The 23,114-nt window shown below is 56.0% G+C and overlaps 9 protein-coding genes across 9 annotated transcripts; 4 read left to right on the top strand and 5 right to left on the bottom strand.

The window, feature by feature from the left end:
• Positions 1–51: 51 nt before the first annotated feature.
• On the bottom strand, positions 52–1,863 carry ACO1O0_003349 (amidase signature domain-containing protein; the record flags this gene model as incomplete). Its single annotated transcript, XM_083192803.1, has 3 exons — positions 52–312; positions 369–1,752; positions 1,826–1,863. 3 exons carry the CDS (start codon positions 1,861–1,863, stop codon positions 52–54), a joined length of 1,683 nt encoding a protein of 560 aa, XP_083051860.1.
• A 1,316-nt stretch (positions 1,864–3,179) lies between these two features.
• On the top strand, positions 3,180–4,411 carry ACO1O0_003350 (uncharacterized protein; the record flags this gene model as incomplete). Its single annotated transcript, XM_083192804.1, has 4 exons — positions 3,180–3,503; positions 3,561–3,686; positions 3,745–4,210; positions 4,278–4,411. The coding sequence occupies 4 exons, from the start codon at positions 3,180–3,182 to the stop codon at positions 4,409–4,411; spliced, it is 1,050 nt and encodes a 349-aa protein (XP_083051861.1).
• Positions 4,412–4,844: 433 nt separating this feature from the next.
• ACO1O0_003351 (DUF1776 domain-containing protein) lies at positions 4,845–6,454 on the top strand (the record flags this gene model as incomplete). Its single annotated transcript, XM_083192805.1, has 3 exons — positions 4,845–4,877; positions 4,947–5,456; positions 5,519–6,454. The coding sequence occupies 3 exons, from the start codon at positions 4,845–4,847 to the stop codon at positions 6,452–6,454; spliced, it is 1,479 nt and encodes a 492-aa protein (XP_083051862.1).
• Positions 6,455–6,916: 462 nt separating this feature from the next.
• On the bottom strand, positions 6,917–7,747 carry YTH1 (uncharacterized protein; the record flags this gene model as incomplete). The annotated part of the gene is made up of 1 exon (XM_083192806.1): positions 6,917–7,747. The coding sequence occupies one exon, from the start codon at positions 7,745–7,747 to the stop codon at positions 6,917–6,919; it is 831 nt and encodes a 276-aa protein (XP_083051863.1).
• Positions 7,748–8,974: 1,227 nt separating this feature from the next.
• Positions 8,975–10,304, bottom strand: ACO1O0_003353 (S-adenosyl-L-methionine-dependent methyltransferase; the record flags this gene model as incomplete). Its single annotated transcript, XM_083192807.1, has 4 exons — positions 8,975–9,452; positions 9,506–9,710; positions 9,850–9,919; positions 9,990–10,304. 4 exons carry the CDS (start codon positions 10,302–10,304, stop codon positions 8,975–8,977), a joined length of 1,068 nt encoding a protein of 355 aa, XP_083051864.1.
• A 4,744-nt stretch (positions 10,305–15,048) lies between these two features.
• ACO1O0_003354 (glycoside hydrolase superfamily) lies at positions 15,049–16,364 on the top strand (the record flags this gene model as incomplete). The annotated part of the gene is made up of 4 exons (XM_083192808.1): positions 15,049–15,231; positions 15,316–15,547; positions 15,627–16,195; positions 16,275–16,364. The coding sequence occupies 4 exons, from the start codon at positions 15,049–15,051 to the stop codon at positions 16,362–16,364; spliced, it is 1,074 nt and encodes a 357-aa protein (XP_083051865.1).
• Positions 16,365–17,466: 1,102 nt separating this feature from the next.
• On the top strand, positions 17,467–18,216 carry ACO1O0_003355 (uncharacterized protein; the record flags this gene model as incomplete). The annotated part of the gene is made up of 1 exon (XM_083192809.1): positions 17,467–18,216. The coding sequence occupies one exon, from the start codon at positions 17,467–17,469 to the stop codon at positions 18,214–18,216; it is 750 nt and encodes a 249-aa protein (XP_083051866.1).
• Positions 18,217–19,045: 829 nt separating this feature from the next.
• ACO1O0_003356 (t-SNARE) lies at positions 19,046–20,652 on the bottom strand (the record flags this gene model as incomplete). The annotated part of the gene is made up of 5 exons (XM_083192810.1): positions 19,046–19,302; positions 19,365–20,144; positions 20,199–20,362; positions 20,456–20,466; positions 20,647–20,652. The coding sequence occupies 5 exons, from the start codon at positions 20,650–20,652 to the stop codon at positions 19,046–19,048; spliced, it is 1,218 nt and encodes a 405-aa protein (XP_083051867.1).
• Positions 20,653–22,081: 1,429 nt separating this feature from the next.
• Positions 22,082–23,111, bottom strand: ACO1O0_003357 (MEMO1 family; the record flags this gene model as incomplete). Its single annotated transcript, XM_083192811.1, has 2 exons — positions 22,082–22,901; positions 22,960–23,111. 2 exons carry the CDS (start codon positions 23,109–23,111, stop codon positions 22,082–22,084), a joined length of 972 nt encoding a protein of 323 aa, XP_083051868.1.
• Positions 23,112–23,114: the final 3 nt, after the last annotated feature.

Below are 23,114 nucleotides of genomic sequence, written 5' to 3' on the forward strand. Positions count from 1 at the left end.
CCAACTATCAATGCTAGCGAGAGAACGAGGGTATAAAGTAACCACAGAACATTAATCAAGCTCCAGCAACTTGAACTTGTCATCCCCAAGAGCATCCTCGACCCTCTTCATCAGAGCTAGGACCTTCTCCTCCTCCAACCTGCGCCCAATGACCTGAACACCCACAGGCAGCCCGTGCATCTCGTTGGCATCGTACAACTTATAAGCGCCCTGCGCCACCCCATTTAGCTTCTTGATGTTGAAGTCACTGGGCAGCTGGTCCTTGGCCTTGTCGACATGTGTGACGGGGATGATGCCCGCGGTATAGTCGAGCTACTCTGTGTTAGCATTCTCGGAATAATTCGCCATACAGATATGTGAAAATCTACCAGGTTGAATAAAAAGGTGTAGCCACAGCTGCTGACAGCATCGTGCATGCCATTGTGAGGCACAGCCGGCGTCGCATTGGGAGGCGCAAGGAGGAAGTCCACGTCAACGCTATCCCACCAGTCAAACCACCTTCGCCTGTACACCTCCCTCCTAGCGTTCAATCCCCAAACCTGGTAGGCAGACTTGGGGTGCCATTGCTTGAGGAGCCCGGCCCATATAGGATCCCGGCGGATGTACCTGACCCAGAGGTAGTGGAGGTACTTGATCGGGCGGGCCAAGTTCATGTAGAAGACCATCTGGGCGACACCACGGTCATTCCACTCCCCCCATCGCAGCAGCTTCGTGGCCGTCTTGACGCCGTCGTGGTTCAAGAGAATTGAGGCTAGGCACAGACCCTCATATGGGGACGGGGGATCAATCTCAACAATCTCATGCCCGGCCCTGCGCAGGGCCGTCTCCGTCATCTCCAAGGCTCTCTTGCAAGCGGGGCTCGGGTCGACGACGCCATCAGTGCGGAGGATGCCGATTCTCAGCTTCTTCTTCTCGGCGTACTCCTGCTCCATTTCAGGGCGCCACGCCAGTGGATGGCACGTATAGTCGTATTTCCATGGTTTCATCTGGACGACGGAACGGGTGAAGTAGGTGAGGTCGTTCAGAGTCCGGGTCATGGGACTCAGCACAGAGGGCACGCCGTCATTGCCCGGCATCGGCGTGCCGGCGCCGCTCTTGGGCCATCGTCCGGTCGAGCACTTGAGTGAGTAGATGCCAGAAAAGTGCGCCGGGCATCGAACACTGCCAGCGACGTCGCTACCAACACCAATCCTGCCACCGAGAGCCAGCAGGGCGCCCTCTCCTCCGGTCGAGCCACCAGGTACGTACTTGGGGTTGTAGGGGTTGGTGCAGCGGCCCCAGACGTCGTTCTGGGACTCGAAACTTAGAAGGGTGATGGGGATGTTAGTCTTGACATAGGGGACAGCGCCGGCATCCTTGAGAAGCCTAACGTGGGGTCCATCGGTCGGCTGGGCGTTGCCCGTGAGCCTGCTAATACCAATGGTGGTGTCGTAACCGGCGACTTCGAGTGTGTCCTTCAAGCTAACAGGGATACCAGCGAGGGGACCCTTGAGATTGATGGAACCGTCCTTGACCCACTTCTCAGCCGAGGTGATCATGACCTCAGTAACGCAGTTGGTCTTTTCGTGAGCCTTGATGGCGACCTTTCCGTAAGTGTGGAGAAGGTCAGTGGCCTTGGTAGGATCCTTGTGGACATCTTGGACGAGCTCCTCAATAGGCCGGTTGATGTTTGCGCGATCTAGGACGCTGAAGGGGGCGTGGTAGGACGTGAGAGCCCTGATACGTGTAGTTCGCTCATCCTGCTTGATTTGGCTAGTAGAGAAGGTCAGCTACTGAGGTTGCCGAGGAAAACACCGACATCGGAGTAGCGACGGGAGGGACGAACCAATCTCGCCGATGGTGCAGGTACTCTGTAAGGAACATGGTAGCTACAGGCGTTTACTTTAGCCCGGCCAATAAGAATAAATAAAAAGCAGGCTCCCTTAGTTATTCAGAGTGGTAGCAGCAAGAGGGGACCAGAGGACAGCCAGAGATCTGCACCCGGGAGGATGATGAAAGGATCAAGTTGGCTGGCAGGTAGAGAGAGCAGGTGCGGTTGACATGATCGCAGAACAGCAACGGGCGCCTGGGCTTGCCAGGGTGCAGAGCAGGTGCCACCTCTGATAACCGAATATATCCAACGCAGAATACTAGCAGATACATAGCACAGTAAGGAGGGTAAGAGAGTCCGAGACAGTGCTACTAAGTAGTACCAAGGTAGCCTCAATGCGGGGCTGCGGGGGAAGTTATCAAGATCACAACGCCACCAAGAGGGCCCTAGGGGCCACCACATTGCACTAATACCAGCATGCAGGATATCCAAAGAAAGATTAAGGACAGGCAAGCCAGGATTAACAGTACAACTGAATGAAATGAAAATGAAAGTAACCGCAAGGATAAGCCTAATATACAGATAGCTTCTCATACCGCTACTATTCCCAGTCACTGATGGGCGCACCATGTCAAAGCTGCTGCACCCTAAGGTATCGACGACATCCAACGCATATAGCAAGTACTGGTAGTACCTACTACACGGCGGCTGGGCTCGGTGAGCACTGGGTCTCATATTCATGCCTTTCAACGTAATTAAGCCATCAAATAGGACCACTGCAGTGAGCTCATAACATCAGCCTTGGGCTAATACTCCATGTAAGCTCAGGCACAAAAGAGTACCTAAACTACCATACCCATAATTAATATGGTAGGTATAACCGAGTGGGTTGGGCGGAGTGTGGGGTAAAAACAAAGTGATGCCGTCTTGAGCGTGATGCCGTCGTACCACATAGTAATTAAAAGTCAATAAATGACGGTACGTAATATCGTTCATACTTATACATCAACCAAAGGCATAATGTGATGATGTATTTTATGGGCTAAGTTTTCGTATGTTTCGTGCAAGGCGGCACTTCTGAGAAACGGGATCAACCGTGGCAATACTCAGTAATCGCCCAGATCTTGCCCCATTGGGCAGTCCCTCAAGATGCAGCAGCTCCCCTTTCAGAAGGTCAACATCGGCATCTGAAGTAGACCTTCGGGCTCCTAACCAAGATCGTCTCCAAGATGGTTTCAAGTTTCCAATCTTCCCGCCATACTATATGCATCAAGGAGGCTTAGACAACAAAGTATAAGGATGCCATGGCACCCCCTCCGAGTTTCAAAGAGACAACCTCCCAGTAACTGCCACGGAAGCACTTTGTAACATGTTTGCATCTTCACTTGCCGCTCTCGCGGCACTGGCTACCACTGCGTCAGCCCAGTTCAACCTCGACGAATCATCCAATGCCGTCGGCATCTGCTACTCTGTCTGGCACAGCCTTGGATATGACGGCACTAATACGCCCCCAGACATTGTAGAGATCCAGCACGGCAACGGCGATTTTTCCGGCCAGGGGGCGTGGCATTTCTGGGGACGCCCAGACGGAGGTTACTATACTGGGAGTGATCGGGCCATCTTAGATCGACACTTCAGCCAGATATCCGACGCGGGCATCGACTTTATCGTCATTGATGCGACCAACTTGGTGGTGCGCGGGCGTCATTCCAGAGCTGAGAATGAGCTTTACTAATGCATGGGTTGACAGGGATTCGACGGATATGAGCCCGGTCTCTTCACCGAGCCCTCGGACTACCTTCTCGACGAGATGAGCGTCCGAAGGGCTGCCGGCGAGAAGACGCAAGTCAACCCGACACGCTTCCCCCAAACCCTCGTGAGCTGACCATGATTCTAGGCCCTACGTCGTCTTCTGGGTCAGGACTGGAGCGGAGGACGCCGATCCCGCAGCAGTGGGCCGCTTCGTGCGCGACCGATACTACTCCCACGAGGACTACGCCGACTTCTGGGTGACGTTCGAGGGCAAGCCTCTCCTCATCACCACCGACACGCTCCCGGACGAGCTGGCGGCCGACTTTACGCTCCGCAAGATGTGGGGGCTCCAGGGCAGCCTGGCCGAGCAGGAGTGGTCGTTCCTGCAAGACGCGCCGCAGAACGTGGGCATGAACGGCGATGTGGCCGAGCAGGTCAGCGTGTGCGTGGCCAAACAGTCCGACTACATGACCAACACGGCGTCGGCGACACCGCGAAACGGCGGGAAGACGTTCCAGTCGCAGTGGCAGCGGGCGTTTGACGTGCACCCCAAGGTGGTGATGCTGACGTGGTGGAACGAGTGGATGGCCCAGAGGCAGACGGACGATGCCGCGGGCAACCCGCAGTTTGTCGACAACTATAACTCTGGTGAGTGCCCCATCATGATGTCGCATTCCAAGCCGGATGAAACCAGGTTCTAACAGTGCCGCTGCAGAGTACTCGCGGGATATCGAGCCGCAGGATCCCGACCAGGAGACCACCAATGGGGGCAAGTACCTCGACTGGACCACAAAGTACATCTCGGCCTATAAGAATGGCGACTCGATGCCGACGGATCTGATCGACTGAAGTGCCATGGGCGTTGTACTCCATAGCAGCTAAGGCAAAATAAATTGATAAATGTCGCCGGGCGCTCGACTTGGTTCTCGATGACCCTGACACGGCTTCGACGTGACATGTTCGTGACCAAAGTACCGTCTATCCCATGACAGGCTCCCACCAGACGTGAAGGGAGATGCAAGAATGATGGAGAATGATGCAGTTGGGACTTGGGGGCCTCGGCAGTTGTACAAGTTCACTGCAGTCCAGTGTTGTCGTGGAGTGGCCCGTGCACATCCAATCACGGCGCGGTTCCCTGGATCCCGCGAACCCCGGTCCACTTCGACTCACTCTCGCTGCTTGAAGTTCAACTTCGTCATCCGAACACAAAAAACACTGCCCAACAGCATCCTCGCTCGCTCCATCCCCATCCCCATCCACCCCATGATACCACACACCGACCATGTCCGCTGATGACCAGCAGTTCCTGGATGCCGTAAGTCTCGCCATACACAGTTCCTCCTATCAAACCCCCCCGTCTACTGTGCTGACCTCACCGCTTCAGCTCTCCAGCATCCCCGTCCACCTCCGTCGCTACTCCAACGATGCCGCCGACTTCATCAACGTCCATGTCGACCAGGCTGCCGATTATGTCCGCGAGACGCTCTCCTCAAACCCATGGATTCCCAGCTCTGTGAGGCCCTCCCCGCCGCCTAAGCCCCCCGTTGCCGTCATCGCCACCTCGCGGCTTGAACAAGTCCAGGACTGGATCGCAAGACACAAGATCCTGACGGGTGTCATCGTCTTCGCCTGTGGCACCGTCATCTACAAGGGCTACAAGCGCAGCCGGTATCTGCGCAAGACCCGGAGAGCCAAGAAGGCGCGCAATGGCGGCCGCACAGAGGTGGTTGTCATTGCCGGTTCGGCGGCCCTGCCGTTGACCAAGTCTCTTGCTCTGGACATGGAGAGGCGAGGCTTCATTGTATACGTCGTCTGCAATGCCGTCGAGGATGAGTCTACCGTCTCTGCTCTCGCTAGGCCGGATATCCGGCCGCTCACAATCGACACAACCGATGTATGTTCCCATTGCAATCAAAAGGAGATGCGCTGTGCGGCTGTACTGACAATTCTGATAAGCCTCCTCGTGCTGGCTCCGCCATCGAACGCTTTGCTCTGCATCTACAATCACCACAAGCCCCCGCGCCAAACATGAAACCCAACCAGCTGACGCTCAAATCTGTCATCCTCATCCCCAGCCTCCACTACCAGACCTCGCCCATCGCCACCATCCCTCCTTCCAGCTTCGCCGACCTCTTCAACACCCACCTCCTCCAGCCTATCCTCACAATCCAGGCTTTCCTACCACTCCTCACATCCCGTCTACAGGCCGTCGGCGAGAAGTGGGTTCCGCCCAAGGTCCTCGTCCTCACGCCTTCCATCATCTCCTCCATCAACCCCCCCTTCCATGCGCCCGAGGCAACCGTGTGCTCCGCCCTCTCCGCCTTCACCGAGGTCCTCACCGCCGAGCTGCGACCCCTCGATATCCCCGTCACACACATGCAGCTCGGCACCTTTGACTTCTCCGGCTTCGTCCCGGCTCGCCAGGCCCTCTCCCACGCCCACGCCGGCAGCCCCGAGGACACACTGGTCTGGCCCGACGGCGCCCGTCACGTCTACGGCCGCAACTTCATGGCCCAGACCACCTCTGCCATCTCGGGCGGCCGCATCCGCGGTCTCAAGGGCAGCTCCTTGCGCCACCTGCACAATGCCGTCTTCGACGTCATTGACGGCTCCATGGCAGCCGACACGGTCCGCGTGGGTCTCGGTGCTGGTGTCTACGGTTTCGTCGGCCGCTGGGCACCGCGCGGCCTCGTCTCGTGGATGATGGGTATCCGCAGGGTCGACCAGCTGTCTACGTGGAGCACGAGCTCCTGCGAGGGCTCCTCGCACGATGGGAGCGAGGATGGCGAGGAGACGTCGGCGTCGCACGAGTTTGTCGCTGTGACGCCCGAGAAGAACGTCTGGAGGTCGGAGGACAGCAACATCTGGGCTCCGTCGCCTCCGCAACTATAACCCATACCATTTAATCTCCTCTCTTTTGGGACATACTATCACCTCATTTTTAATGATGAATGCAACATGAAGGATGGACCTTGGCCATAGAGAAATCACGACTCCCTTTTGAAATAAACATCTACTTCATAGCACCAATCCGTCAGTGAGACCAGTCAATGATGATGCATAATATGTGATGTATTTCTTCCGAATGTGACTGTCCAACAACTCCTGGTATATATGAGCCCGACCGATTCGTTTAGGTACCGATCCCCTCGTAGCCATTGCAGCCGCTTCCTCTCATCCCTATATAATCCCAGTTGTGCCCGTTTCCCATCCCTCTGCCTTTCCAGTTGAAGAGAGCTCAGGGGCGCTGAGTATGTATGATTTTTCTCGGATCCCATTGCGGATCCCATATCGAACAGATGCTGCCATGCCGAAGCCTTCCACGTTAACTAGGCCCTTAGCATCGCGACGTCCCTAATGGCCCCTGGCGCGATACCGGCCCCTACCTCCTCCTCCTGGCCCCCCTCCTCTCCACCTACCACCGCCTCCCCTCCCGCGGTGCCCTCCAAACCGGCCCTCCTGGTCCCTCGGAGGTATCTGCCCGTCGCGCATCTTATCACCCTCGTCCTCCCTCGCAGCCGCCTCCATCTGCCTCGCCTCCTCCTCGGCCCTCTCCTCGCTCCTCGCCCGCGGCCTCTCCAGGTCCTTCCTCCACTTGGGGTGCGCGCCGGCCTTGCACTCGGGGCCGTCCGGGCAGAACCCGGCCAGGTAGTAGGGGCACAGCTTCCGGCGGACGTGCTTCTTGGCGCAGCGAGGGCCCAGCGGGCAGAAGCCCATGTCGTAGTGCGGGCAGGGCGGCAGGCGGCTCAGCGGGTCGATGTGCAGGTACAGGCACTCGTCGCCGTTGGAGCAGTAGCCGTTGCGCATGAAGAAGTTGCACTCGGGCATCTTGCGCAGGTTGTACTCGTGGAGGAACTCGCAGTGCTCGCCCTTCTTGCAAAGCCCGCGCAGCCAGTGCTTGCAGACGAGACTGTTAAGCCCACCCTGCTGCTGCTTGCCCCCGCCGCCGCCGCCGGGGGCCGACGGGTCGCTCGAGGACGCGATGGGCGCGGAGACGTGGCGCTCCGGGCACCGGGTGCCGTTGGGGCACGTGCCTGTCTGGAAGGAGCGGCATATGGGCCGGTCGGGAGACAGGCCGACCTGGTAGGCCTGGCGGAGGAAGGGGGAGAAGCGGAAGTTGTATGTGGGAGCGGTGTGGCTGAGTATGGCCGAGGCGGCGGCCTGGGTCGACGTCGCGGTAGCCATGACGGGCGGTCGACGTGCCCTCAGGCGTGTTTGACGTCTCGGTCGTTTCGCAATCCGCAGTAGGTGGCAATGTGGGCAGTCGAGTATTTCGCGATGCCTATGTATATATGTGGTGGCGGTGGTGGTGGCGGCAGCTATGACGGTGGGAAAGTGGTGGAATGGGTAAGAAGACTGTTTCGAGAGAAGATGGATGGAGCTGGATTGAATGCGAAGCTCGCGCGCCGTTTGGAGGCGTGACGTTGGGCGGCTGGTTTCGACTTTGTCAGCACCCACTTCCCCAACGTACGTACCCTATACATGGGGGTGCTCGAACAGCTGTACCCATTCTTACCCAGCCAATACCGTACATATCGACGCGTTTGGGTAGTCTTTCTTAAAATCTAGTATTTGGAGACCAGAGTAGATGTTTAGTCTTTTCAAGTAAAAGGTCAACCTAGAATCATACACAACTACCACAGTGAGGTAGGCTTTGGGGGAGTTTGGAGAGGCACTATACATACCTTAAAGTACCTTACTCGACCCGGATGGACTGGGCTAGGCAGAGGTCGGGAATAACATCAAAACATCATTTGGGGGCGGGGCATTAATTGGCATTTGTATAGATATGTTCCCCATTTTGACTGGATTGTACCACTCTCTTAGACATCTTCCCTACTACTTGAGTTCTTATTGTGCCGCCCGTGAAAACACAGGAACGATGTTCATATAAAAGAGCATAGGGAGGGACCTTGCAGTACTGATACCACCTCAGTATATTAAGCACCATAATAAGATCATCATGCTATACATGAGAATGGTTCCAGACAAGGTATAACAATATTCATAATATAACGGAGAATATCAATTGGTACATAAGGCAGTATTTTTGTACCTACAATGGCATCATAATATCAATAAAGAAAAATGCTGATACTACGTATATAATGCATGTTGGTTTCTTTCACCAAGGCCCGAGCGAGGGAATCGTTAAGCGCGCTTAGCGACGTGGCGACTATAATACGGATACCACCTCGCGTATTTTTTCAACGGTCGGTGGGGCAATCTTTTCTGGGACTTGGAATCCAGTCTCGGTCCTTCTCGCCGTTTTTACCATACCAAGGCGATTGTCTCAGCTAATCATACTTGAAATTCATTGCGTCGTTATATGTACTAATGGCCATCTCCTCATACGCCAATCTGAGTCCCTGCGTGTGTGCTTCCCAGCCCATGAAGAATCGATGTCAACCTTCAAGAACCCGATTCAAAGTCCGACTTCATCTCGGGACCTTTCTGCCCGTAGCAAAAACAAAATTTGACATAGCGATGAATTCTCTTGTCCTCCAGGCTCTCCTTTACCTCGACCGTCAGGTCCTTTCGTTCTCTCAGCGGGATGTCCAGCGCATTAAAGGGCTTGGCCGTGAATGCCCCTAGAGACTCAGAGACCGCCACCTTCATCATTCCGCCAACAGATTTGAGCCTCTTGTCCCGGGCCCAAGGCCCAATGGGCACCTTGATTGTATGGAGTCGGACATTGACGAATCCCGCTCGCTCGAGCGCATCCTTCATGTCCTGAGCCCCATATCTATGACAGCCTAGTTTGCGCATCCCTTTCACAGCCAACTGTGTAAACCTGTTGAGGGGGTCATCGGCTTTCATCGTCCCATCGTCGCAGCATATCTCAGGTGCGAAGTCTTGGAACTCGACCCAGCCTCCCATTCTCAAGTTCCTGTTCATCATTCAGTAAAGGGGTTGGCCGCCAAGGAGCTTCAACCGACGCACTTGTAGATCCCATCGAGCAACGCGTCTGGATTTCGAAGCACGCCAGACAAGGAGCGGAGGTGGACCAGGTCGAACCCTGCTCCGTGAAGCCACTCGTCTTCCTCGCAGTCTTCGACAAACATTCGGCAGTTCGTTGGCATCCAGGAGGGTTGGATTGGGGACAGGTCTGTGCCAACCACGCTGGCGCCAGGATGGTTGTCCGCGACTATCGCCGTCAGTTTGAACAACCAGAGAGCAAGCGAGCTCAGGCAGAACTTACCGTCAATCGCCCATGTTCCTATTTGGGTGCGGGTCAGAAAGGGGATATGTTTGGATGGAAGAAAGTATATACGGGGTCGACTCACCGGCACCAGTTCCAATATCAATGATTTTCTGAGGATGTTCACCAATGTCCGAGAGAAAGAGGTGTCCCTCCTACCAAAGTATTCGTCAGCACTGGTCAACCATGTCAAGCCCAAGCACGAAGCTAGTCTAGGAGTCTCACCGTCAGCTCCAGCAAGAGATGATGCTTGAGGTCTTCTAACTGCTGCTCCAACGAGTCGTTGGGCAGTGGGTAGCGACCGCTCTTGTAGCTGTGGTATCGACGACCATGGTCATACTCGTGCTGGTAGACGCTGGGCGCCAGAGAGGTGGAGCAGTCAGAGGCACAGTCAATGAGCTGACCTTCTTCATCAACATACTCGTTGTATTCGAGAAGCAGGTCAAAGTCGTCGGTATGCTGGCCGGTGCGTGGAGTATGGATAGTCTCTATATCTGACACCGTTGAAATGAAGGAGAAGGAGAAGTGGTCTTCGGCCATGATTGCGGGGAGAACGCTATAACGGGTCTTGAAAATAGAAACAGAGGAGGGCACGGCTGAGAGATCTCACGTCCCCGGGCTTTCATATTATGAAGCCAGCTAGCCTTGGACAATTGGGCTTAGTGGCAACCGTAGGATTGCTATTGTGCCTCACCACCACTACAAAACCTTGTGCAACCTGGAGGCTAGACTCTTGATAACCATCCCCTCGGTACACTAGCCCGGAAGCGTCGAATCGAGGCAGCGTGGGCTTGTACTGTTGGCGGGCCCATGTGTATCGTGTGACAAGCCCATTCCTGTGGTCGGCCAGTTCTGGGAGTGATAATACTCGTGGTACAAGATATCAGCCCGCAGTCATACGGACATGCGCGTCAGACCATGACGCGAGGCCGACCAGTGCGGCTGAGGTCAGACGAGTCCAGTCGTGAACCAACACCTGGTCAGGAGCCGCGACTTGCGTGCCATATAACCTTAGAGATTTGTGTGCCTCGCCGCAACGGATGGATTGTGAAGATGGTGGCATGGAGAGCTTGATGTGGGTGATGTTCCCAATCAGCGTGCAGGGGCGCAGTGTTGTTGGTGATGAGACCGTAGATGAGGCTAAGGTGGTGTGCTTGGTCGGGTTCGGCGCCTCAATGCAGCTTGCGATTCGACTATGCAGCTATGGGCCCCCTAAGGCATGCGAATGCTTCCCAAATGGGGATTGAATGGCAGACAACAATGGTAAGAAGGGAGCAAACACGCATATCGTGTGCCTCTAGGTCGCTAGTGAGTGGGCGAGTATGACGCTCCGGCTCCCGGGTTATCTTCCGAGTCTTAATGACCTCTGTTGGTCCCTGATGTCTTGCGTTCCAAGACATCAGCTCAGCCGTGCCGCTCGCCTTAATAGGTCACCACATGATCAACCACATACATATACGCATGTACGGAGCATGCACAAGTAGCAGTAGTCGTGGGCGGGAGAGAAGGCCTACGGCGCCCAACAGCTCCCAGAATAGGGCTCAGCCGTGCCTACCTATAGTACTCGTAGGTAGGCATTATTATCGGCCATATATTTTTGGAGATGATATTATTATTCCTCGCGAGGATGAAACGTGTTTCAATTTTCTAGGTGAAGGCACGGATACCCTGTACCAGTACGAGTAAGCTGTCAGCCTGGCCATCTGTGATTTGCGTGTTGGCTGGAGTGTTGGGGGTTTTGATGTTGTAGGTAAGGCGTCTAGGCAGCCAAGCAGGTGATATCACCTTGATAGCACTGGGGTCGGGGGAATCTCTGTCTCACCCGGAATGTGATGGAAACTGCGATGGATGCACGTGGTCTCTCACTCGTCACCTTGGAGCTACCAGGTATCCAATGTTAGTAGTAGAAGCTGCACCTACCAAGCATAGTAGTGCTACTGATCTACTAGTAGTAGTAGTACTTAAACAGTAACGAATAAGACGAGGGCGGCCAGGGACGAGTACATTGAGCTTGTTGCCAGGAAGGAAGGAGCCCAAGGACCAATACGTACTTGGTGTTGGCGGACTACCTTATCCCTCGCCTGATCCGTCTCAGGAATACCTTCCCCCTGGGCTCCTGCCAACCCAGCATTGCGCATCTGCCAGTGCAGTGCTGCACTTGAAAGAAACACAGCCTGCTACCTAGCAAGATCTGCCATGTTTTCACCTCCTCGAACCCTACCCTACTTCGTGCCTTCCTTTCCAAACAAGTCTTTTCTCGGAACGACAGCGGCGGTGCTGAAGCATCTCTCGCCTTTGCCCCATACAGCAAAGCGCCGTGTGTTCGCCAACACGGCATCCAAATATAGATGGGAGCAAATCCTTCCCATGTTGGCTGCATCGCGCCTATGGATCTATTACTCGTCCTCTCGCGAAGACCCGGAGCGGCTGGCCTCTGGGCTGCAACGGTGTCCTTTGACCGTCCGAAACGGTCTTCATCAGCCCACCGTTGATGGCCTACTGTTCGACTTGGACCCCATTGCAGTCTGTGGCAGTCGGCAACAGCGAGCCAACACATGTGCAGAAAGGTTGGTCCAGCCGCCTCCCACTGTCGTCACCATCCTCCGGCTGCTTTGGAGGAGGTTCATCTCGTTGACAAGACTCGCAGTTTAGGTAGGCAAAAGTAATAGCGCCAGTTGTGCAACAAGAGCCATCAAGATTGGCCCAGGCCTCCTGCGCACCAAGATTTACAACCAGGAGATATTGGGATTATTATCTATCCTCCATGTCGAGAATTTTGCCGCTCTCGCGACGCAACGTGGCTCATCTGCCAAGACTGTCTCGCTGTCCCGCCTCCTGTCCTGGAGCAAATCACGTTCCCCTGGACCCCGACTTGCCCGACCTGCCTGTGTGAGTAATATGGAGAATCGACCACTACTGCAGGAGACCGGGTCCCGTTTCCAATGACCTCATACCATGTCAGGTCTAGCCACTCGCTGAATCGTCGAAGCAGAGCATTGGACGCCTGGCGTTGAGGGGCACGGCTTGCCAGCGTGGCCATGCAGAAGCTCAAACGTGCTCCAGAAGCCCCGTTGACCGCAACGTCCTTACCGCCAGCAGGCTGCCCCGACTCGTGGTGTTGGTGCCGCGGTCTCGGGCCCCGCCTCGGAGGCTTGGGAAGACAGCTCACCAGCTCCTAGTCCGTGATTTGAAAACCGCCAAAGAAGCCCATTCTGGCGGGCCCTGGCTGGGTCGAGGAAATGAGCGAGATCCTGCGAATCAAGCCACAATATCTAGAGTCTCGGTGAAGGGCGCCCAATGGTTTCTAGAAGCTGGCCCTTCTGGTCCTTCAGACCCCACGACACCCCTTCCTCGCATCCAAGCCAGTCTGGAACCGATGCCCCGAGTTCGCAGGTCTGTTGAGGGACAGTGTCGGTGGGCCTCCTATGCGAAGATGGGGCCAAAAAGAATCCCCGTTGCTGGAGTGGCTTCCAAGTCCGTGCTGTGATGAAGTCCGAAACCGACCATTATGCACTCGGATAGAATGCTAGGCTTGAAATTTGTTCAGGACAAAAGGACGAAATTACGGTAACGTCTGAATAAATAGCACCACAAGGTTAGGGCCTTTTGGCAATCACCCGAACCTTTACAAACGTTTAGTGGAACATTTCGGTCTCAGCTCGGCCCAAAAGACTCCGTCTCCAGATGGTTCGAGCTTGGTTCGAGCTTCCAAAATTCGTCGAAGCTTCCATCGAAGGAGCCGCACAAACGCGCATCTTTATCTGGCATGAGGGCAAAAGATCCCAGCCTTCAACTTGAACTTGAGACTCCAGGACAGCCCAACGCTTCTTGTTTTTATAATGACCGACATACAGACAATCTCACTTAGGCAGAAACAATTTTTCCTTCTTTTTTGAAACATGGCGCATTGGATTTGGGGGTTTCCCATGCTGATCATACAACGTTTGGCAATCGTTGGATGATGTACATATGTAAGTGGAATTGGCTGAATCTCATTCTGCATATTGCGGACCCTGTACCCTCGGCGCATGTCATCGGCCAAGATTTCTCAACCGCAAGCCATTCCAGCTTCGACCAGGTGAGGGCTGGCTGCACCTGAAATGGTGACAGGGTCCTTAGCCCCTCCCACAAAGGGCGAGCTTCACATGAACCTGTCTCCTGAGTAGGATTCAGACGAGGCTCCCTGAGAGCAGCGGGATGAAGCCACCCGCCAGCAAGCGGACCCCAGAGCTCCCTGCGCGCAAGAGACTCGACTGAGACAGTGGTGGGATGTGAAAGTTGCTACGGCCACGGCGGCCATGCATGACATGGCATAACAATTTGCCTGTCTCTCAGAGGTCCTTGGGGAGATCCAGTCCCAGTTTCAATATCCCACATGGCGCCCCTCGAGGCACATCTAGGTACCCAGTAGGTACTCAGCTACTTTGTCCTCTGCGGATCTCGAATCCAAAATGGTGCTAAGCGGGGAACTTTACTCAACGAATGGGTGTCTCTCACAAGGCTCCGTCGGCCTACTAATCGACACGAATGCTGCATCCGTTGTTCGGCCTCCGCCTGGCACTGGACAGGGCATAAGTTCTTTATGTATTCCACCTTCTGGGTCCCTGCTCTCCCTCATTCCCCCCGCAATTATGTCATGCATCTGGCGCTGCATCCCCCTTTCCAGGTCACTCAAGTATGAGGCACGAGTCGCACGACGCCCCTTCACGGCCGACATGGATGCCTAGGTCCTAGGATGTGGCACGCTATCTATCAAGTCAAGTAGAGGAAAACAATGACTTGAAGTCTGCCTAGTGCCACGACGGAACTCTTTCCCCACCGGAGCCTGGTTGAGCCTACGACCCTGTCGAATTCCTTCTTAGGGCTGGTTTTTGTAAGAGCCAACGCATCAGACAAGTGCCCTCTTCGGGCCAGCCCACCTGCATCCTCCGAGGACGCTGACCGTTCTCGAGATGAAAACCCCGTTATATAGCTCGTCCCAGCTTCTTGTCCGGGTCCGCTAACCCACAACACCAACGGAGGACTGGCCTGCGTCTCTGCATCTCGCCGACGTCTGCGACCCCTGGGTGCCCGACCTGTGCGTTTGGTGTGGTGCGCTGTTCTCTCTCGACACTCAGTCTCAACCGGCCTCGGCCGACCATCCAGTCATGATTTCTGCAAAACCGTCTGCTTCCCTTTTCTTCGTCAAGCCCGGCTTATACTTGACCCATGATCACGTCTCCAACTTGATGCTCGTTGAAGCCTCTAGTCTTGCGCCTCGGGAGCTACCGCTACAGTGCCCACCATGAGTTCATCTTCGGCAAGGTCGCGTATCGCGAGCAGCATGGCCAACGTCATGTACACCAACGCCGTCTACTTCCCAAACTACTGCATTCGCGAAGGCGACACACCGGGGATGCTCAACTATAGCTGCGTCAACCACGTCTACTACGCGTATGCCAGGGTCTCTGAAGATGGCAGCGTGTCTGTGAGTACCAATATACTTGGCGAGCCTCCAATTAAGCCTCTGGCCGCAGCTATCTAAGGGTACTAACGCATGGGATCTGTATAGCTGAGCGATGAGTGGGCTGACGCCCGAGCTCCTGTAGACGGAGCTCAAGGAGGCCTGGGCTCCCTGATGCATCTCAAGCAAAAGAATCCTCATTTGCAGGTTGTCCTGTCCATAGGTGGCGGGCCAGCGGCGGACGTATTTCCCATTGTGGCGGGCAATGCCTCGTACAGAGATAACTTTGGCCGCTCCGCCCTGGGTTTGGTCGAAGCCTCTGGTCTGGATGGAGTCGACAGTGAGTTTCCTCCGGCAACGTCCCAAACCGTGCATCGAGAGTATCCAACGAGGCTGATTCAGTTGTTGCCTCTGTTTAGTCGCATGGGAGTACCCTAGCAATTCTCAGCAAGGCATTGATTTAATCACCCTTCTGGCCGCGATTCGCATCCACCTACCGCAAGAACGCTTTATCCTCACGGCTGCTCTGCCCGCTACTCGCGCTATCCTTCAGCTTATCGACTTCAAGATAGCCGCCACGTATCTCGACTATGTCAACCTCATGGCCTACAACTTCTTTGGGCCCTGGAGCCCCAAAAGCGGCCACCATGCTCAGCTCTACGCGATGAACAAAGAAGAGACATCGGGCTCGTCCGGCGTGGCCCATCTGATGTCTCATGGATTCCCAGCAAAGAAGATTCTTCTTGGAATACCTACCCACGGGCGAAGCTTTCTCAACGCTGCTGGCCCAGGCCAGCGCTTCAATGGCGGAGGCGGAGAGGAAGGTGCCTTCGAATATAACCAGCTACCCCGGAAAGGGACTAGGGAGGCCGTCGACAAACGCCATGTTGCTGCACAGTGTATTGGTGGTGACGGTGGATTTGTCACGTACGACAACGCTGAGACGGTCCAGACGAAGGCTGCATTTTGCAAGCAGAAGGGATTGGCAGTACGTTTTCATCATGGGCTCGCGTCCCCTGGCTTTTCTACGCCTCCCCGGGATGAAGCTGACCGCTAATGATGTCTAGGGACTCTTCTACTGGAACGCCCCGGCCGACTCCAAGGATAAATCAAGAAGCCTCATTGCGGCTGGATTCCGCGCTTTACACACTTCTTGATGGGAACAATAGCACCCATCATCTTATACGTTTTGCTTACCGCCTGCTTGAAGTGAGGCGAAGACGGAGGAGGATGACGGTATGGCATGAAAAAGGCGTTTGTCTGGGGGACTTTTTTTCCTTTCCTTTTTAACACGAAAAGAGGCGGCACAGCGTGACAATAGCATCGCATAACTTTGGAGTGATTGGGTTTTAAAAGCAAAAGTATTACGGCATGATTTCCATCTCAGTCATAGCAGCGGCATGGGCCGTATGGCAGAAGAGCTTTATAGGGCGAGGAGACGCATTGGTGATATTCCCACGATAGAGGTGAAATAGACGGGCAGGCGTTTTTCCCATCACATCTCAGCTTGTCAAATTTCATGCCCAAGGAGGGGCTTGACCGGTCGAAGCGCCACCTACACAGTAGGCAAGGATAAGCTGTCGTCGTGGTCGAGGAAGACGTCACAAGGCGCGGCGCATAAAGCTCCCGAAGCTACTGCATGGGCTCTTACCGCCAGGCGAGGATCGCCCAGCGGCAGAGGGCGAGGTGCATCGACCAGGCATGCCAGGTCGTGGAATGCAACGCTGAGGGTTGAGGGTGTAGAGGATGTTGCGGGTTGCCACATGTCAGGGCAGCCGCCAGTGACGAATGGGTCGAATGGATCGAATGTGACGACATCTAGGGAGCGTCTTGGGAGCGTCTCAGGAGAGTCTTGGGAGGATGTCAATTGGGTACGTACTGTGTACTTCGTACCTGGTCTTCCTTCCTCCGACCGCCTCACGTGTCAATAGTAGGTAACGTGTACGAGTGTTGGTGCTGCCTGGCAGTACCTACCTAAGGTACGGAGTAGTAGTGCTGACTGCTGTGCACAGCTGAACTGGTGAATGCTGATCCCTGTACGCATCCACCATCATCATCATCAATGTCGACCTGGACCTTGCAAGCTCCCTGGAGCAACACCCACGAATACCATCACCATCATCAATCCAACCCCATGGCATCGGCTTTGGCAGGGCTTCGTCGGCGCTGAAGATGCTCCGCGTGCGACATCTGCTCCCCCCATAAACCCGACACGCATCGTCCACAACAAACCCAACCGTCCACCACCTACCTCCCAACATGTCCGACACCGGCAGGGAGGCTCCCGCGCCCGCCGCGCCATCAACAACCAGCCCAGAGCCTCACCATGACGGCCGAACCTCCGCAGAACCCCAGGCTTCTCACCCGCCCTTTGAGCCCTTGTTCGCCCTCCTCACAAACACCTCCACCAACACCACCATACACCCCCGCGTCCACTACCTCTTCTCCGACGACGACCCGGCCATCCTGACCTCCGCCGCCGCCGCCGCCGCAGCCGCCGCATCTTCCCCCTCTACCTCGGGCGGCAACCCCGACCGCGCCCTCATCGTCGATCTGGCCCCCCGTCCTGGCGGGCCCGGCTGGGACGTCGCGTGGGCGTCCAGCCTGACACCCGAGTTTGCCGTCACGGGCGCGCAGCTCCAGCAGCAGCATGAGGCACAGCAGGGACAGGAGCAGGGGCAGCAGCCGTCGCCACAGCAGCAGCATACGCAGCAGCAACAGGGGGAGGGGATGCTCCGTCTCGAGGGCGTGGAGCGCGAGCCCGTGGATGTGAAGAAGCCGTCTGCCGATGCGGCGGGTAGCGGGACGGAGGATGTGGAGGCGCTGATGGAGGAGTTCAAGAGGAGGATGGGGGTGATGAAGAGGGTCGTTGGGGAGGGGGAGAGGAGGAAGGAGGTGCTCAGGCGCGAGGAGGATGGCGTAGGGGAGAAGCGTGGCGAGGAGGGAGGCCCGGAGGGTCAGGCCTCTGGCGGAGGGGCCGCGGGGACCAACAAAGCTGATGATGGCTGATATGAGCTGGGGGTGGGAATACGGCTTCAGAGCAACGTCTTCCGTATATATCGGGAGCCTCCTTGTCTCCCCTACGGGGGTACTTGTGTGCCGTCGCCATGTAGGACAGGTCACGGTAAGTCCCTGAACAGGTTTGCCTGGCCATCCGGGCATGATGCCAATGTACTGACACCGGCGGGTACCAGATATCTTTCACTCGCCACCAACTCAACTCCTAAAATGATAACGATAACTATGATGGCACTACACGGTGAAACAGACACCAAGCGGGAACTGTAGTTTGGCGTACGGGTTAGGGGACTAGATATTTTATGCTTAGTAGTTGATTTGGAACATCACTTATCACCACACTTGAGAGGGCACATTTTGAATCTGCGACGAACGAAATGGTGATTATAAAGTTGTATCCAGCGCCCAAAATGCAGTATAAAACTCCCAGAGAATCAGAGCCGAACCATCCTGCCCACACAACACGTAGGCCGACCGAGCTTATAGCCGGTAAGGGAGCCCTCGACAAGGTATACAAACTATGCAAAAAGGACCAACTGAAAATCCAACAAGACGTCGGGCAGGCCCCTCTCGTAGACCGGCCGGCTCGTGGCCGTGTATCGTGGACGCGAGAAGATCGAAACAGGTAGCTAGCTGTCTCCTTATCAAGACACCAAGGGGGGAGGGGCCCAGCCTTTTCTATACACGATCCATAGGTAACCAAGGAAATTCTTTCACGCTGAGTGTGTGTTCTCTGTGTGCTTTGCGTCGCACAATTCCAATATCCTCCGCTCAATATTTTAACAGTTCAAGCAAAACGACGACACGTCCGCGCCCGTGTTCAAGCGGGCAGTTGCGGGTTCATACGTTCGCGCACCAACTTAGCTACCTGGGCGATGGCGTCGTTGGCTTCGTTACGGCCGACGATGCGGGAATGGATGGGGATGCCAGTGATGAAGGGGTGAGTCTGGATGATATCACGCTTGTTGGCGCTGTTATCGCCGCCGCCGCCGCCGCCGCCGCCGCCATTATTTTGATCTGGCTTGATGACCAGGAAGTAAATGACGACGATGACAACCACAATAACCACAATTGCCACTGGATACCGTGTTAGTACAAGGCAAAAGGATGGATGCCTGGTGAAATGGGTTGGAACTTACCGCTGATACCCAGGCAGATCCACTTCTTCTTGCGGGTAGAACGAGCCGTGTCGACGGCCACGGCCATCTCCTCGTTACCCTTGTCAAGGTTCTCGACAACCTCCTCGCCCTTCTGCTCAATCTGAGCAACCGCGGCCTCCTGCTGGACCACGAGCGTGTCCATGTCCTGGAAGAGCTGGCTCAGCTCAATCATCTGCTGCTCAATCTTGACGAGGGCATCGTGGCGGTCCTGGACGGCGCTGAGAGCCGCACGGGCACGGCCCTGCCGGTCGCTGTGCATGAGAGCCTGCTGGAAGACCTGGCCGTTGCTGCTCGTATCCTCGACAGCGGCGCGGACCTCTTCCTCCGAGGCGTCTGGGCGCACGATGCGGTACTGGCGGGCCATCTGGTCCTGGGTGCGCTTGCGGAACTGCGACTCGTACGACTGGTACTTGCGGATGGCGTCCTTGAGGCTGCGGTCGACGCGGCTGACCTGCGGGTTGTTCTTGGGCGTGCGCGAGTCGGGGTTGGACTTGACCTGGCGCACGCGCTCAGTCAGGGTGCGGTAGTCGACCATAGTCTCGGCGGAGAGAGAGTCAAGCTGGCGGTTGGCAGCGCTGGTTGAGGAGGCATCAGCGTCATCGAGGGTGCGCTGCTGCAACGCACGCAGCTGGTCAAGATTGTGTAAGATGCCTTCAATGCCGCGGTCAATGTCACGGCACTCGTTCAGAATGGCGTTAGGGTCGGTGCGGCCGACAGAGGCGCCGTGCTGGGCGAGAGGAGCCATCTCGACGCCGGATCCTGCTGTTATTGTTAGCTCTCAGATCTCGCATTCGGTCGCGATAAGCCACGTACCAGCGTAGCCGCCATCTATGGAGGTTTGAGGCTGGTCGTATCGGCTGCCACCACCACCACCACCGTACGACGCCTGACCGTAGCTCGGAGGTGCGTTATAACCACCGCCATAACTGCCGGCGGGAGACTCCCGCTGGTCGTACGGGTTCGGTCTTCCACCGTATCTATCACCATTGTCAGTCAATTCGTTCGATTTGGTCGATCGTTCGCTCGCGTGCCGCTCGTGTGACAAGGAGGCGCGTGCCGTCGGAACTCACCCGCCGTAGTTCTGTGCCATGGTCAGTACGAAAGGTCCAAATCCAAGTCTTAGCAGTGAAGAGGAAAGGGAGGCGTGGCAATTCAGAGGCGAGAACACACATCAGCAGGGCAGATGGCGGGTAGTGTCCTCGTGCCACAGACCCTCTGGAGTGAAACGCCAACGGTAAGAAAACAGAGGTGAGACACTAACACTCATTGTAGAGAGACGCTTGAAGGCGTCGCCTGGTTGGCGATTGACGGTTCGGGAGATCTGAGAATCAGGGGTATCGAATCAATCGAGTTGAAAGAAGACGCTCCGGGGTATATTATATCGAAGGAACAGCGCTGTGGTCGCGGGGAACAGAAAGGAAATGGCAGCGACAAACGAAGACGCGAGAAGCAAATTGTCGGGAGTGTGACCAGGACGGAACAGGACAGGGACGACGGCGGTGGTGAGCGCCAGACGGGCAATCAAAAGGGGCCGGACCAAGGTGCAAGCCTCCAACAAGCCTGCAAGGGTGGCTTCCAGGTTGGGGCCGTGGGTGGGTTGATTTTTGGGGTCCAGCAGAGTGCCAGAGCCACAGCGGCGACAGTGGCTGCGTCAAGTTCAGTGGGCGCAGCATAGCGCAGTGCAGCACACCTCTATCACTGGATGCTGAAGTCCGAGGGAACATTTCAATTACTTGAGGGATCCGAGATGGGACCTTGCTGTCCAATCAGGCGCTGCCGCACCTGGATGACTGCGACAACTTGGGCAACCGCAATAGGCAAACCAGACCAGATCTTGGTTCACACTTGTTCCTTCTCCAGTCCTCGCTGCAGGCGTCCCGTCTGCGGACTCCATAGCGCCTCTGCAAAGCCGACGGTGCCCACGTTGAGAGCCGTCTTTCTGATCACTAGGAGCCTTGGAACCATTGGCAAAAGCGGTGCCCGCCAAAGATGCCCCCCTCTGAGGGCCCTGGAGCCAAAATCTCTACTGGGTGGGTCCCTCCCAATCGCCCCGCCCATTGGCCAGGCACAGAACCAAGCATCAGCGTCGCAGCGCCAAAAATTCAAGGTTGTTTCAGCCCGTCCACTGTTCCTACTCCAGGTCCAGGACTCCAGTGTGCCCACAGATGTTAGCGCCTGCCTGACTGGACTGGTTCAAAAAGGTTTTGGCTTCCGTCGCTCTTTTGCACCATGGTGGATTCCCTTTCACTTCTGTCCATTGCCGGGCCTCTTGACGGTGACCGTTTTGGTGACACGGCTATGATGCTTCGTACGCTCATCATGTGCGCTTTCGATTTTGGACGCCCCAGCTCCTACGCCACCTGTTCAGCCGCGATCGGGTCTGTTCAGCACATGCAGTGGGGGCTGTCGAGGCTGTTCGGCTGCCTGACCCAAAAATAATACGTGCTGACATGCAGCTTGGAGAGGTTTCCCAGAGCGATCCGAGCCTAATTCTGTGGGGGGGAATCCTGTGCCAGAATCAATTTCATCAATTGACAGAAGTCTTTCAAGTGGCCTCCGGGATTCAGGACCAGACCCCTGTCACATTAACTTTAAAGAAAGGGTTCAAGTCATTCGAAAATCGCGAGAACTTCATTAACCCCCCCATGGACCAAGTAGTACTTAACCTACCTGTCCCCAGGGATCCCGGCAATAACTCACACCACGGCATACGCAGATACGTAGCTGACACTAAAGTCGGCCGGGGACTTGACCAAATTACTCCGTTGATACTGGAGAACCTTGAACTTGCTCTCGTCGCCGGCGCCGCCCTCCTGCCGGATGTGCTCCAACGCCGCCATGGCCACACCGATTGGGTGCCGCCCACATACCGTGTTGCCGGTAATGGCAAGGTTTTCCACGAACTCGTCGTGGCTCCCACTCTTGACGGCTTCCATGGCTGCCTCGTCAATGAGCCGGATCGTCTCGTGGATGGGCGCTCCGGCTGGGGCAGGATCCCTAGGCCTCAGGCGCTGCAGCCGATGCCAGTCCCCATCGGGTGCGTACACCATGTACGAGAAGTTGGACCCCCAGTGGCAGAAGTCGGAGCTTATGACGAATGCATTTTCCGGGTCCTTGAGGTAAGGCACGAAGACGCGGGCGACCTGCTTCTCCTGCTCGCTGTCGTTGTCGCCGATGAGCACGGGCACGATGGGCGGGAACTTGTCGGGCGTGCCAAAGGTCTGTTTCATACGCTTGTAGATGTAGGGCGTGTGCATCTCGAGCGAGTGCTCTGCAACGTCCTTTCTTGGGGGGATATCACCAAACTGGCCGGCTTCCTTGATCCGTTGGATCGTGTCGCGGTCGACCTCCAGGTCACCAAACGGAGTCTTGTACTTGTTAAAGGTCGTGACGGCGCAGCCGGCGAGGTAGTAGGTATGAGACGGGCCGAGGAGGAAGACCCGCTTGACTTTGCTCAGATCGAGACAGCTATAGGCCCACGCGGCACATGGCCCAGAGTAGGTGAAGCCCGCATGCCTGGGCACCCAAGGTTAGTGAACGTAGATGGGGCCTGTAGGTGGGATAGATTGCTCACGGTGCGATGATGACCCTAGCCCCCGGGATAGGCACAGAGGAGCCGTCAATAGTCTTGGGAACATTGCCCAAGTATCCGTCAAGCTCCTCCTCCAACTCTTCCGGGTCCGCTACGTACCACGACCCTGCCTTGGCTGGTGGACGGGAGCCCATTGT

This window comes from Amphichorda felina (genome assembly GCF_050947745.1).
Source record: "Amphichorda felina strain 45539 chromosome Unknown scaffold_3, whole genome shotgun sequence".
Taxonomy (NCBI): Eukaryota; Fungi; Ascomycota; class Sordariomycetes; order Hypocreales; family Bionectriaceae; genus Amphichorda; species Amphichorda felina.